The sequence below is a fragment of the Geotrypetes seraphini genome, chromosome 14, assembly GCF_902459505.1.
Source record: "Geotrypetes seraphini chromosome 14, aGeoSer1.1, whole genome shotgun sequence".
In the NCBI taxonomy this organism is placed as follows: domain Eukaryota; kingdom Metazoa; phylum Chordata; class Amphibia; order Gymnophiona; family Dermophiidae; genus Geotrypetes; species Geotrypetes seraphini.
In genome coordinates, this window is record NC_047097.1 from 71,762,242 (window position 1) to 71,774,830 (window position 12,589).

The 12,589-nt window shown below is 43.8% G+C and overlaps 1 protein-coding gene across 1 annotated transcript in view; it reads left to right on the forward strand.

Moving 5' to 3' along the window:
- The window catches only part of ALDH1A3 (aldehyde dehydrogenase 1 family member A3), a 43,162-nt gene extending 36,751 nt beyond the window's left edge, over positions 1–6,411 (forward strand). Inside the window, exons 11-13 of the mRNA XM_033920176.1 lie at positions 168–325; positions 4,017–4,091; positions 5,743–6,411. Coding sequence (XP_033776067.1) covers positions 168–325; positions 4,017–4,091; positions 5,743–5,815 — 306 coding nt within the window. The 3' untranslated portion in view covers positions 5,816–6,411. The remainder of the gene's footprint in view (positions 1–167; positions 326–4,016; positions 4,092–5,742) is intronic.
- Positions 6,412–12,589: the final 6,178 nt, after the last annotated feature.

Below are 12,589 nucleotides of genomic sequence, written 5' to 3' on the forward strand. Positions count from 1 at the left end.
GGATTATGAGCAATTGAAAAATTATTGATATGCAATTTTGAAGACTGTAGACAAGAGGAAGGGAAATCATTTGGTGGATGGCTCTCCTTTAACTGCCACACTGCATAACCTGTCTTGGACAAAACAGATAACCTGTAACTTAATGCCTGTTGCTTGGCTGCTTATAGATTTTTGGACCAGTACAATCCATAATGAAGTTTAAAAGCACTGAAGAAGTTATTAAAAGAGCCAACAACACAGACTACGGCCTCACAGCGGCAGTGTTCACCAAAAATCTGGACACAGCACTGACTGTTGCCTCTGCATTACAGTCTGGGACAGTCTGGTAAGTCCTGGCCAGTCTTCTCAGATGTGCAGAAACAAGTGGATGCAGCTAATCTCTGCATGCCTGGGTTGGATAGACCAGTGATTCCCAACCCTGTCCTGGAGGAACACCAGGCCAATCGGGTTTTCAGGCTAGCCCTAATGAATATGCATGAGAGAGATTTGCATATGATGGAAGTGATAGGCATGCAAATTTGCTTCATGCATATTCATTAGGGCTAGCCTGAAAACCCAATTGGCCTGATGTTCCTCCAGGACAGGGTTGGGAACCACTGGGATAGACAGCTCCCATCATACAAGTTTTTTGTGGGTGTTTATACCAGTAAACACGAGTAAATATTCTTTATAAAATTACCATACATGTGGGTCAAGAATGTATACTTGTACGTGATTCTCAAATACACAAGTTCGGGAGCAGTGGGAGGAGTCATGATTCACAGACATTTAAAAAAATAAAATACATTACAGCAGCCAGTGACATAGCAAAGGTAGGAGGTACCCAGGTTGGTGGTGCCCCCTATGCCCTCCTCACTACTTCCTGCCCCCCTCCTCATGTCCTCCCTTCCTCCGTACCTCTTTAAATCTTTGCCAGTGTGAGCAATTTCTCCAGTCTGCTGCTCTTGCCGGCATTGGCTTTCCCCCTGATGTCACTTCCTGGCTCCATGACCCAGAAGTAATTTCAGAGGGGAGCCAGGCCAGAGAAGTTGTTCATGCTGGCGAAGATTTAAAGAGGGAAAGGGAGGCATGGGGGTGCAGAGAGGTGCCGGCGTCTGGGGCAGTCCCGCCCCCCTTTACTACAGTAACTGCAATGTTATAAAGATACACAGGTGCCTGTTTGTCTTTATAAGATAAGTCTAATCCATAAATAAAGGGAATACCACCTTTTTGTGGTTACATGTTCAAAGCAGTTTACATTTATACAAGTACTTATTTTTGTAGCTGGGGCAATGGAAAGTTAAGTGTCTTGCTCAGTGCTGGGATTCAATTGCACAACCTCAGGATGCTGAGTCAGCATAGACTCGCAGAGGTGCATAAGGACATACTAGGTCAGACCAGTGGCTCATCTAGCCCAGTGTCCTGTTTCCAACAGAGGCCAATCCAGATCACAAGTACCTGTGTGCTTTCTATTACAGAATATTTGCCTAGCCACAAATGTATGTGCCCCTAAGTGAGTGCAAGCATGTCCACCTGCCATAGATCTAGCACCTAAGTGCCAGAGACATGTGCTTAAGTTATGTGTGTCACTTTGAGCCCCAGCCTTACTTCTCCCACACTCTGCCTGTAAAATGCACACTGTATAAGATATGTGAATATTGGCAGATTAGAACATGTGCATGTGGGCAGAGATTCATGTGTATATGTTCTTATGTCTTATGCTATTAGTCTAATGACATGTGCATAATCTCTTGTAATGTAATCTGATTTGAACTGAAGAGGCAAAGGCGAAATCGAAAACCTGATTAACATACATTTACTGTGAGCAACTATAAAGAGATCCTACAAGTGTTCAGGGATGAAACCATGCAATGAACTCCTCCACCAGCAGGTGGCACCATATCTAGTTCATTATGCATTAGGCTCATCACACAGCCTGACAATTAGAGAAGCTTTTATTTTCTCAGATGTTTAAATTAGGATTATTTAACTATCCCTTCTGTATATGTTTGGTAAAATTCCACTCCTTGTGACCCTGGGCAAGTCACTCAGTCCTCCATTGTCCCAGGAACGTTAAACAGATGTGAGCCCTTCGGGACAAACAGGGGAAATCCTTGAAGTACATGATTGTAAACTGCTTAGATAACTAAAAAAAAAGAAGAAATAAACATAAGAATTGCCACTACTGGGTCAGACCAGTGGTCCATCGTGCCCAGCAGTCAGCTCACGTGGCGGCCCCCAGTCAAAAAACAGTGCTCTAAATGAGTCCAGCCACATCTGTTCTCCAATGCAACTTCCTGAGAGTGTGAGGCAGCAGAGAAAAGGCCCTGACAGGTACAGTCAGAAGCAGATTGTTTAAATTGCTGCCTTTGCCAGTGATCTGCCACACAACTGGAAGATCTTGGCAGAGAGAGCTAGAGAAATGCTAGACCCATGCAGTGGGGATGGGCAGAGGAAGGGAGGGATATTGGGCTTGCAAGGGGGAAAGGGTTCATCAGCAGGTGGCCATTAGTACTGGATAGCCCTGGAAGTTTTGTCAGGCTTGCTTAATGTTAACTAGACTCTGGAACTAGAGTGAGCTCTGAAATCTGCCCTCTGACCCCTTCTGAGACTTATAAGAGCTGATTGTGGATTGGGTGGACCATCAGATGTCAAAAGAACTGTCTTTTGAGATACCACCAGTAAATACTGAATACAGAATCATTTTTGCCCCTAATATGACTGTGTGTCAGTGACAACTGACCAATCGCCAGGCTGTGAGGCACACAGCAAGATGCTATCTCTCTGTTATCTTCAATTCATTGTGTTCTCTGCTAAGGGTGTCAAAAGGAAATGTTGTTTACCTCTCAGAAGTCCTAAGAGGTGAGGGGGGAAGGTGATTCTGAAACTAGAGTCTGCAAGAGGAACCTGCAGTGATTGTTTTCAAGCACAAGTACTGGTCAAGCTTATAGTGTTAATAGGGAAATGATATTGCCATTAAATGAAGTTTATATGTTAAAAATTAATTTGTTGATTTTGCCTTTTTGTTCTTGTATAAATGTGATTCTTTCCTATTATTGCCTGGAGTTAGTTTCCTATAATGTTTGTTTCTTTTTCTAAACTGCTCTGCCAGTCAAATAGAGCAGTATAATTAATTGGGAATAAAAAATGTAGCTCACGCTGTTTCAGTAGCAGCTCAAGGAGCATTACCTTCAGGTACCCTAGGTGTTTCCCTGTCCCTGGATGGTTCACAACCCAATTATACACCTCAGGCAGTGGAAGATTAAGTGATTTGGCCAAAGTCATTGGGATCATCAGTGAGATTTGACCTTGGCTTCTCACGTTCTCAGCCTGTTACCTTTGAATCCATTCCTCCACTAATATAGTGTATATTTAAATATCACATAGAAGTTAATATATAACCTCCTTCAAGAAATTGGGATCCCGCCATCTTCTTACTGGTATTTCTTCTTACTGGGAATCATGTTGACTGAATTACTACTCACTTGAATAACCCTTATGCACCCTGAATTATTTGATTAGCTTCAAAGAATTTGGTAGGTGTTAAATATGGAGAGACCAGTTAAAGACCAACATTCTGCATTTTTAAAGCATGCCTCCCCCCCCCATTTGAATTGTACAGATTCTTCCCCAGCTGTTTCAATGTGTCCATTTGCCTCCATAGTTATTTATAGTTGAATTTAGGATTGTTCACTTTAATTGTTCCTGTATATTGATATCCTATATGGAGAATGACATGGAGACAAATTTTTCCCCATCCCTGCGGAGCTCATTGTCCCCTCTCATGCCAGCAAGTTCTTTTCCTGCCTCTGCCCCATGCCTGCAAACTTAAAAATCATACGTATTCAAGGCTTGTGCAGTTAGGGTAGAGCTTACAGGAATAGGTCAGTGACAGAGACATAACTAGCAGGCATGGGGTGGAGAAACTGAGTTCCTGTGAAGACTGGGACAAATTTGGGGTTTCTTTTGATGTTACAAATGATGCATTGTTACAGTTTATTACACTTGAGTTTCTTGTTCTTCTCTTTCAATCACAGGGTGAATTGTTACAATGCTCTCCTTGCACAGGCGCCTTTCGGTGGTTTTAAAATGTCAGGGAATGGCCGAGAGCTGTAAGAACTTTTTTTTTTCCTTCATTTACAGATGAGGAAGTAAGAAAGAAACAGAATTTTCCATAAATCATATTTGCTTGAGTGTCATATTTGTAGTTGATCTAAGAGTATAGAGATGGGGGGGGGGGAGTCCAGTTAGATGTTGGTCCATATTTTCATGAGCTGGACATAGCTCTACTACAGAAGTTAAACGCAGCCTGGGCAGTGTGGGAAAAATGACTTTGGCTCTGGTGTCTGTTCCGTGTACAGATACAATCGGGTTTAATCTCTCCCAAGGCATAAGGAAGGAGTTAAAGGTTTTACATGGTATAAATGGGGTTTTATAAAATTATTCCATGAGTTACACGTGTAAAAGTGTGATAGACATGTTCTGGGTGGAATTTGGGTGGGGCACAGATAGAGCTGCGATTATATGCATACTTTGCAAAATAAGTATGTACACACACGTGAAGTGGTGATTTCTGCTGGTTTATGTCTACTATTTAGAGACAAAGAGGGGCCATTTGTATTTATAAAACAGGAACAGGCTGAAAATAGGCACCTGCGTGTCCTTTGAACCTGGGCAGCCGGTTATAATGTTACCCTGTAGGTGGCAGGATTTTTGGATTCCGTGGCTTCCCTCCTGCTCCTTTGGTTTCCAACTGGGTTTAGGAACTTTTAGCTTTGGGATTATTTTCCTTGTTATCCCCTAAGGGGTCTCTGTTAAACTCAAAGGATAGGACTTAGGGCTCCTTTTATGAGGGTGCGTTAGGGCCTTAATGCGCAGAAGAGTGCTTACTAAAATGCCACGTGCGCTAGCCACTACCGCCTCCTCTTGAGCAGGTGGTAGTTTTTCGGCTAGCGCACACTATAGCACACGCTAATCCGGTCCATGCACTAAAACGCTTCGTAAAAGGAGCCCTTAGGATTTTGCTTTTTTCTATTAAAAGTATTATATGGATTTGTTTATACAAGGCTTTACAAATGTTTATTGTGTAATTTTATTGATAATCTGTTGGTATTAAAAGTGTATAAATTTGAAATACCATATATACCTGAATATAAATCAACCAGAATATAAATTGAGGTAACCTTTCCCCCCCCCAAAAAAAAAAGGAGGAAAAAAGGTTGACTTGAATATAAACTGTGGTGGGGAGGGAGTTGGGGGTTAATATTCAAGTGCAGAGTCCTGCCCTGCCAGAATCTGCACTCAGCCCTCCCCCCCCCACCATCCTTCCCCTGCCCTGCCAGGTTCTGAACCCTGTTCCCCCTCCCTCGCTTCTCTGCACCCAGCCCCTCCTCCCTTCCTTCCCTGCTAAGTTCTGTACACTGTTCCTCTCCCTCCTGATAATGTTGCAGGCCTCCACTGGACCTGCCACAAGTCCTGGTGGTCCAGGACAGGAGGGATCCCTCTCGACTCTTGTCCCCAGCTGGCATCCGGTTATATATTGAGGATTCAGTTTAGAGACATTGAATAGGTGTTACCAGCAAAGAGGTAAGTTCGCGAGGAATCTGCAGAAGGGATGGGAATAGGGGGGAGATTAGGTTGATGGGATGTGTTTTTTGTATAGTAGTGTTTTGATATCTTTTCGGAACGCTTTGAAGTCAGTTGTTCCTACATGCAACACATCTAAATACAGTACGTCACAACCTAGGTCATTTTTTCTTGCAGAGGGGAATATGCCTTGGCAGAATATACAGAGGTCAAGACAGTCACCATCCAACTGTGCGAGAAGAATCACTGAGGAGAGCAAAAGCTGAACACTGCAGACCTTGTGAATGTGTAAGGTGTGTCGTACACCAAATGAACCCTACAGCAATATGTGAGAGGAAGCAACAGGACACCTGTCACAACAGAGAGAGAGACTGGCGCTTATGACCTCTATAGCACTATGAGATGTAGGCAGAGCTCTGATCTTACCCCATGTCCCCAGACCTCTTAGAGAACCAGATAAACCGAGACTCTCATATGTGAGAGTGAGATTCAAATACATTGCGTAATACGTAGGTATGAATGTGAACATTTCAATTCTTCCATGCAGTCCTCTGACAGCGGTTTTTCAGTCCTCAGAGCCTACCTGGCCAGTCGGGTTTTCAGGACATCCACAATGAACATGTTGACACTACACTGAAATCTTCTGATCAGTGTACAGCTTCAGAAAAAAAAAGCAAACAGGAAGCTAGAAATTATTAAGAAAGGAATGATAAATAAGACCGAGAATATTATAATGCCTCCATATCACTCCTTGGAATGTCCTCACCTTGAATACTGCGCACAGCTCTGGTCACCGTATCTCAAAAAAGATATAGTGGAATTAGAAAAGGTTCAAAGAAGAGTGACCTGAATAATAAAGGGGATAGAACTCCTCTCATAAGAGGAAAGAGGGCTCTCATATTTGGAAAAAAAAGACAGCTGAGGGGAGATATGATTGAATACAAAATCCTGAGTGGTATAGAATGGGTAATTGATTTTTTTTTTCTTTCAAAAAGTACAAAATCCAGGGGACACTCAATTGAATTAGATGGGAATACTTTTAAAACAAATAGGAGGAAATATATTTTTAGTGAAAGAATAGTTAAACTTTGGAACTTGTTGCCAGAGGATGTGGTTACTGCGGTTAGCACAGCTGGGTTTTACAAAGGTTTGGACAAGTTCCTGGAGGAAAAGTCCATAGTCTGCTATTGAGACAGACATGGGAGAAACCATTGCTTGCCCTGGAATTAGTAGCATGGAATGTTGCTGCTGTTTGGGTTTCGGCCTGGATTGGCCACTGTTGAAAGCAGGACACTGGGCTAAATGGACCATTGGTCTGACCTAGTATGGCTATTTTTATGATGTTATGTGAGCCAAGTATAGGATACTCAAGTCATTGTGACATCACTGATGAGGTTGGCTCTTAGGCATTGGTGGAATGAGGCTTTGTGACATCACAATCTCAGCCTTTGGGTTTCTGCCAGGTAATTGGGACCTGGATTGGCCACTGTTGGAAAGAGGACCATTGGTCTGACCCAGTATGGCTGTTCTTGTGTTCTTAGAGTTTTTTGTATGAAGAAGGCAGTGCATGCAAATCTATTTCATGCATGTTCATTGTGGATATCCTGAAAATCCCCCTTTCCAGATGGTCCCTGAGCACTGAGTTGAAAACCACTGCTATATGGCATTTTAAATCCAAATTGACCTTAAATGTCTTTCTCCTTACTGTCTACAGCAAAATAGCATTAACAATGCCAAAGGGGAAATGTGTAATTGTGGAGGAGGATTTTAGAAAAGACATTCCAGTCTGAATTGATACATCCAGGTCAAGTTCCACTTGTGTTTTTGAATAGGTTCTGCTGACACCCAGCCTTTTCTGAAACACATGGTGGAATAGACATTGTGTCAGGAGCATCCATTCCATAATCCCAAATGTCAAATGACAATGGGGGCAACAGGGGCACATAACTTTCTGTTTTGACATAGTTCCATAAATGTTTATGTGCTGGACTGTAAATAATTATGTCTGACATTTTAGAATCAGACGTGTATGTCTCTCAAAGTTGTTTCGGAGCCCGGTAGCCCTTGCCAGATTAGTTTTATTGGGGGGGGGGAGGCATCAACTACTGGGCAATTGAAAGGGTAACCTTCCCTAATCTCTCCAGTGCATTCTGCTCAATACACACATTTTTCTAAAACCCAGGGAAATGTAAATCCCCAAATCGGTCTTGTTTTGGACACAGACGAACATTCTTCTGCTGGAATGGGAATTGTACACATTTCTTATGCTTTAGGCTAGCTATAACCCCATCCAAAACAGCCCCCAGACCATGTCCCCATGCCTTATGAATGTCTTAGAGTCTTTGAAAAACTGGGATTTAGATGGTTATGGAATATAAACATCTAAATGCTGGTTTATGCATGTCTAAAACCCAAATAGCACTTCTCAAACAAGCACCTATGTTTTTAAGTTACTGTAGCACAATGGGAGAAAGAGGTTCTGACTATTTTCTAAATAACTTTTCTGAGTCTAGGCAGGAAAGGCTAATTTTTAGCATATGATAATTGGGAAACACAAGAGGACTGAAGCAGGAAGAAGCCTCTGAACTGACAAAGATAAACGTCTTAATCTGGGAGTTTTCCAGATTCCATCTTCTAAGTCTGTAAGTCAGAATTTCCCTCTGAGCACTGAATCTTTTAAATGATATTATTAAGAAAAAGCAATGTCAAACCGCTAACTTGTAAAACCAACCCCGGTGAGGGTGTTTTCTGCTCTTTCTTTGCACAGTTCTTCTGTTTTCATCTGAAATGGCATTTTGTTTATTTATAAATTACAGTTAATCTTATGTATTTTTCTAGCTGAAGTTACCTAGTTTTTAAAATCTCATTTGTATTTCTAGAATACCTAAAGCTTTTGCGATATTAGATTATAAACACAATCAGTTCCTAATAAAACAATGCTTCTGGAATGATTTGTAAATGTGACTGCAGGATAGTGGTGTAAGCTCAAATTATAGGCTTCACAGCAAAATGTAGCAGAGGCCACTCAAAGAAATGAGGGTCGGCCCCTCTGATCTGCCAGAAAAAGGGGGGAAAAATCAGATGTTTGTAAATGAATAAACAGCCTCACACCATTCAACAAAACACAGTCTGGTGAAGGATATAAAAAGACTTGAAGCAGTCCAGAGGAAGGCGACAAAAACGGTAGGGTTTGAACCAAAAGAAGTATGAGAAGAGACTGGAAGACCTCTGGAGGAGGGACAGGGGAGATATACAAACATTTAAATACTTGAAATATATTAATATAGAACCAAATCTTTTCCAGAGAAGAGTAAATGGTAAAATTAGAGGGCATAATTTGAGGTTGCAGAGAGGAAGACTTAGGAGCAATATCAGCAAATTCTTTTTCATGGAGAGGGTGGTAGATGCCTGGAATGCCCTCCCGAGGGAAGTGGTGGAGAGGAAAAAGGTGATGGAATTCAAAAAAGTGTGGGATAAAAATAGAGGATCTCTAATTAAAGAACTAAGGCCGGTACTGGACAGACCTGCACGGTCTGTGTCCCATATGTGGTGATTTGGTGTAGGATGGGGCTGAGGAGGGCATCAATGGGAACTCCACTAACTTGGAACATGAGGATGTTACTGGCAAGACTCTATGGTAGATATCCTGCAAACAGGTTGGTTGGATAGGCTGGAGTGAGCTTGGACGGCAACTTCAGCATTTGGAACCCAGGACAATACCAGACTTTACAGTCTATGACCCAGAAATAGCAAAGAACAGACAAGTTAATTTAATCCTGAATTTTTGATGGGTCTAACTAATGGGACCGTTCAGGTCTTTAACTGCCCTCATTTATTATGTTACAGTCATGTAGTAAGGGTGAGTGGTACCTGGGGTGGTGGCGCCCCTCCCCCTGCTGCGCACGTGTCCCCTTCCCGTTCCTTTTTATCTTCTCTGGTGTGAGCAGCATGCTTACGCTGGTGTAGGCTTGCCCTTTGATGTCACTTTCTAGGCACGGGTCCCAGAAGTGACATCGGGGAAGTAAAAAAAAGGTATGGGGGAAGGCGAGGGATGTACTGGTGGATACAACAATGAAGTCAACGGCACAATGTGCAGCAGCCGCGAAGAAGGCAAACAAAATGTTGGGTATTATTAAGAAGGGTATTACGACCAGAACAAAAGAAGTCATCCTGCCGTTATATCGGGCAATGGTGCGCCCGCACCTGGAGTATTGTGTTCAGTATTGGTCACCGTACCTTAAGAAGGATATGGCCACACTTGAGAGGGTCCAGAGGAGAGCGACACGAATGATTAAGGGCATGGAAAACCTTTCATACACTGAAAGATTGGAGAGACTGGGGCTCTTCTCCCTGGAAAAGCGGAGACTCAGAGGAGATATGATAGAGACCTACAAGATCATGAAGGGCATAGAGAGAGTAGAGAGGGACAGATTCTTCAAACTTTCAAAACATATAAGAACAAGAGGGCATTCGGAAAAATTGGAAGGGGACAGATTCAAAACAAATGCTAGGAAGTTTTTCTTTACCCAGCGTGTGGTGGACACCTGGAATGCACTTCCAGAGGACGTAATAGGACAGAGTACGGTACTGGATTTCAAGAAAGGATTGGACGATTTCCTGCTGGAAAAAGGGATAGAGGGATATAGATAGGGAGCTACTGCGCAGGTCCTGGACCTGTTGGGCCGCCGCGTGAGCAGACTGCTGGGCACGATGGACCTCGGGTCTGACCCAGTGGAGGCATTGCTTATGTTCTTATGTTCTTATGCTGTGCCCTTAGGAAGACCGTCCCCCCACACTCCTCTTACTATGCCACTGATACCATAACACACAGCCCATGTCACCTTCCCACTCACAAACAGCATACCCATGCAACTCCACACTTGTGCTGCCCAATTCACCGACACCGATTCCTTTCGGTAAATCAATTCATTTTCCCCCAAAATTGGACTCACCGATTGAGTGACCAGCACACCTATACCCATTGAGACCTGACATACCTCGGGACATACCTACAGCAGCAGCAGTGACCGGCCAGCAGAGGCAGCGTTCTGAGCAGGCTGCTTGTGGCTGGGGCCTTCCCTCTGATGACATGTCAGAGGGAAGCCCTGGTGGGGCAGGCCGCAAACAGCCTGTTCACAGTGCTGCCTCTGCCAGTCGGCCACCGCTGCTGTATTTTAGGAGGCTTGAAGGTGGGGGCAAGGGGGTCAGTCGGGAGGTGCTGCACAAGGGGATAGAAGGGATGGAAAGCTGCTGCTTAGGTGGATAGAGGGAAAGCTGCTGCAAAGGGGGATGGGAGGGAAGGATGGAAAGCTGCTACTCAGGGGCAATGGTAGGGAGGAATGGAAAGCTGCTGCACATGGGAGAGAATGGAGAGAGGAAGAACTGTTGGACATGGGGTGGAGGTAAGGAAGGGAGAGATTCAATAGAGATAGACAGGGGTGAGAGGGAGAAATCCTGCATGTGGTGGAGGGAAGGGAGACATTCATGGAGAAGAGAGAGGGATAAATGTTAGACATAAGGTGGAGGGCAGGGAGAGATGGTGCAAGGGGAGAGTGATAATGGAGGAGAGGAAGGAAGAGATGCTGCGTGAAGGGAATAGAAATGGTTGACCTAGGACACAAGGCAGGGAAGATAGAGAAAGAGAGAGAGAGAGAGAGAGATGAATGGTAAACAGTGGGAAAGAAACAGAAATGTTGAATATGGTCCTGGAAGGGAAGGTACAGAGATGGAAGATGGATGGTGACACAAAAAAAGAAAAAAACATCAAATTGGCAGGAGACCCTGATGAGCGAGTTAACAGAAGACAAACAGAAACCAGACCCTGGGACCAACATGATCTGAATAATAAAATGACCAGTCAACAAAAGGCAGAAAAATTTTCTATTTTGTGATTACAGTAATGTCAGATTTGAAATGTGTATCCTGCCAGAGCTGGTGTTAGACGGCGAGCATGAGCTAGGACTTAACAGAGATAGGAAAAGTCTTTTTGTGTGTTTATACCACAGTGCCGGTGTGGGGTTGGAGAGGGCAAAGGGGGGGGGTGTGGGTGAAGAGGCTACAAAATAAACCCACCAGGACATTTGAAAAAAAATATCCACTTGGGTGGGAAAAGCAAATCGAATCGAAAAATGATTCAATAGGCCAAATCGAATTGAAATTTTTTTCCCTGAATCGGGCAGAACCACTCCACACCCATTCATCCTTCAAGTGGAGCCCAATAACCCTCATATATACACACATCCCTTACCCACAAATTCATCCATGTAACTGCAACCATACACCTCCAGTCCATACCCAATCAGCCCTTCTTTTCCACTTATACCTTCCACATACTTCCACATAGGCGTCAAAACGGGGGAGGCCACAGGGGCCGTGGCCTTCCCCCAAATTGCAATTTTATGTGCCACTTTTATTCCTGGTGGTCCCAGAGGTGCAGCGGGCAGGAGTGAGCTTTCCGCACTCCTGCCTGCTGCTAACCCAATCGGTCACAGCTGGTTTCTTCTGCCACTGGGCGGCAATGAACAGGAGTGCGCCTTGCTCCTGCTCAGCGGCTTCTTTGATTGGCTCCCGCAAATTCTTGCTCCCAAACAAAAAAGCGCTCTGCTGCCTATGTACTCGCATACCTTCCATTACTCAAAATATACCAGCATCGCCACTCCACCCCACAGCCACAACTGCTACAAATCTGTCAGAAAGCATTCTTAAAGCTGTGCTTATTAATTTCCCCTACTTGGTTTTACTTTGTGGTTGTCTGTATTGAACTATTCCTTTAAGATAAGTAGCCCACGTCCTGTAAAAGGATGTTTAGCAATAGAAAGTTTCATAACTAGTGAAGCAGCCAGCCTGCTCTGTCGCCGTTCATTGCTCTGCCAGGATGATTCCAGCTTTACATGGAGGTAATTAAAAAATTAATTTTACCGAAATGGTAGTAGAAGCTAGATGCTAAGGACCTCACAGCCAGGCACAAGGGAATCCAATGGGCTGATAAGTTGCTAGATTGCATGGCAGGGATTTAAATTTCTGA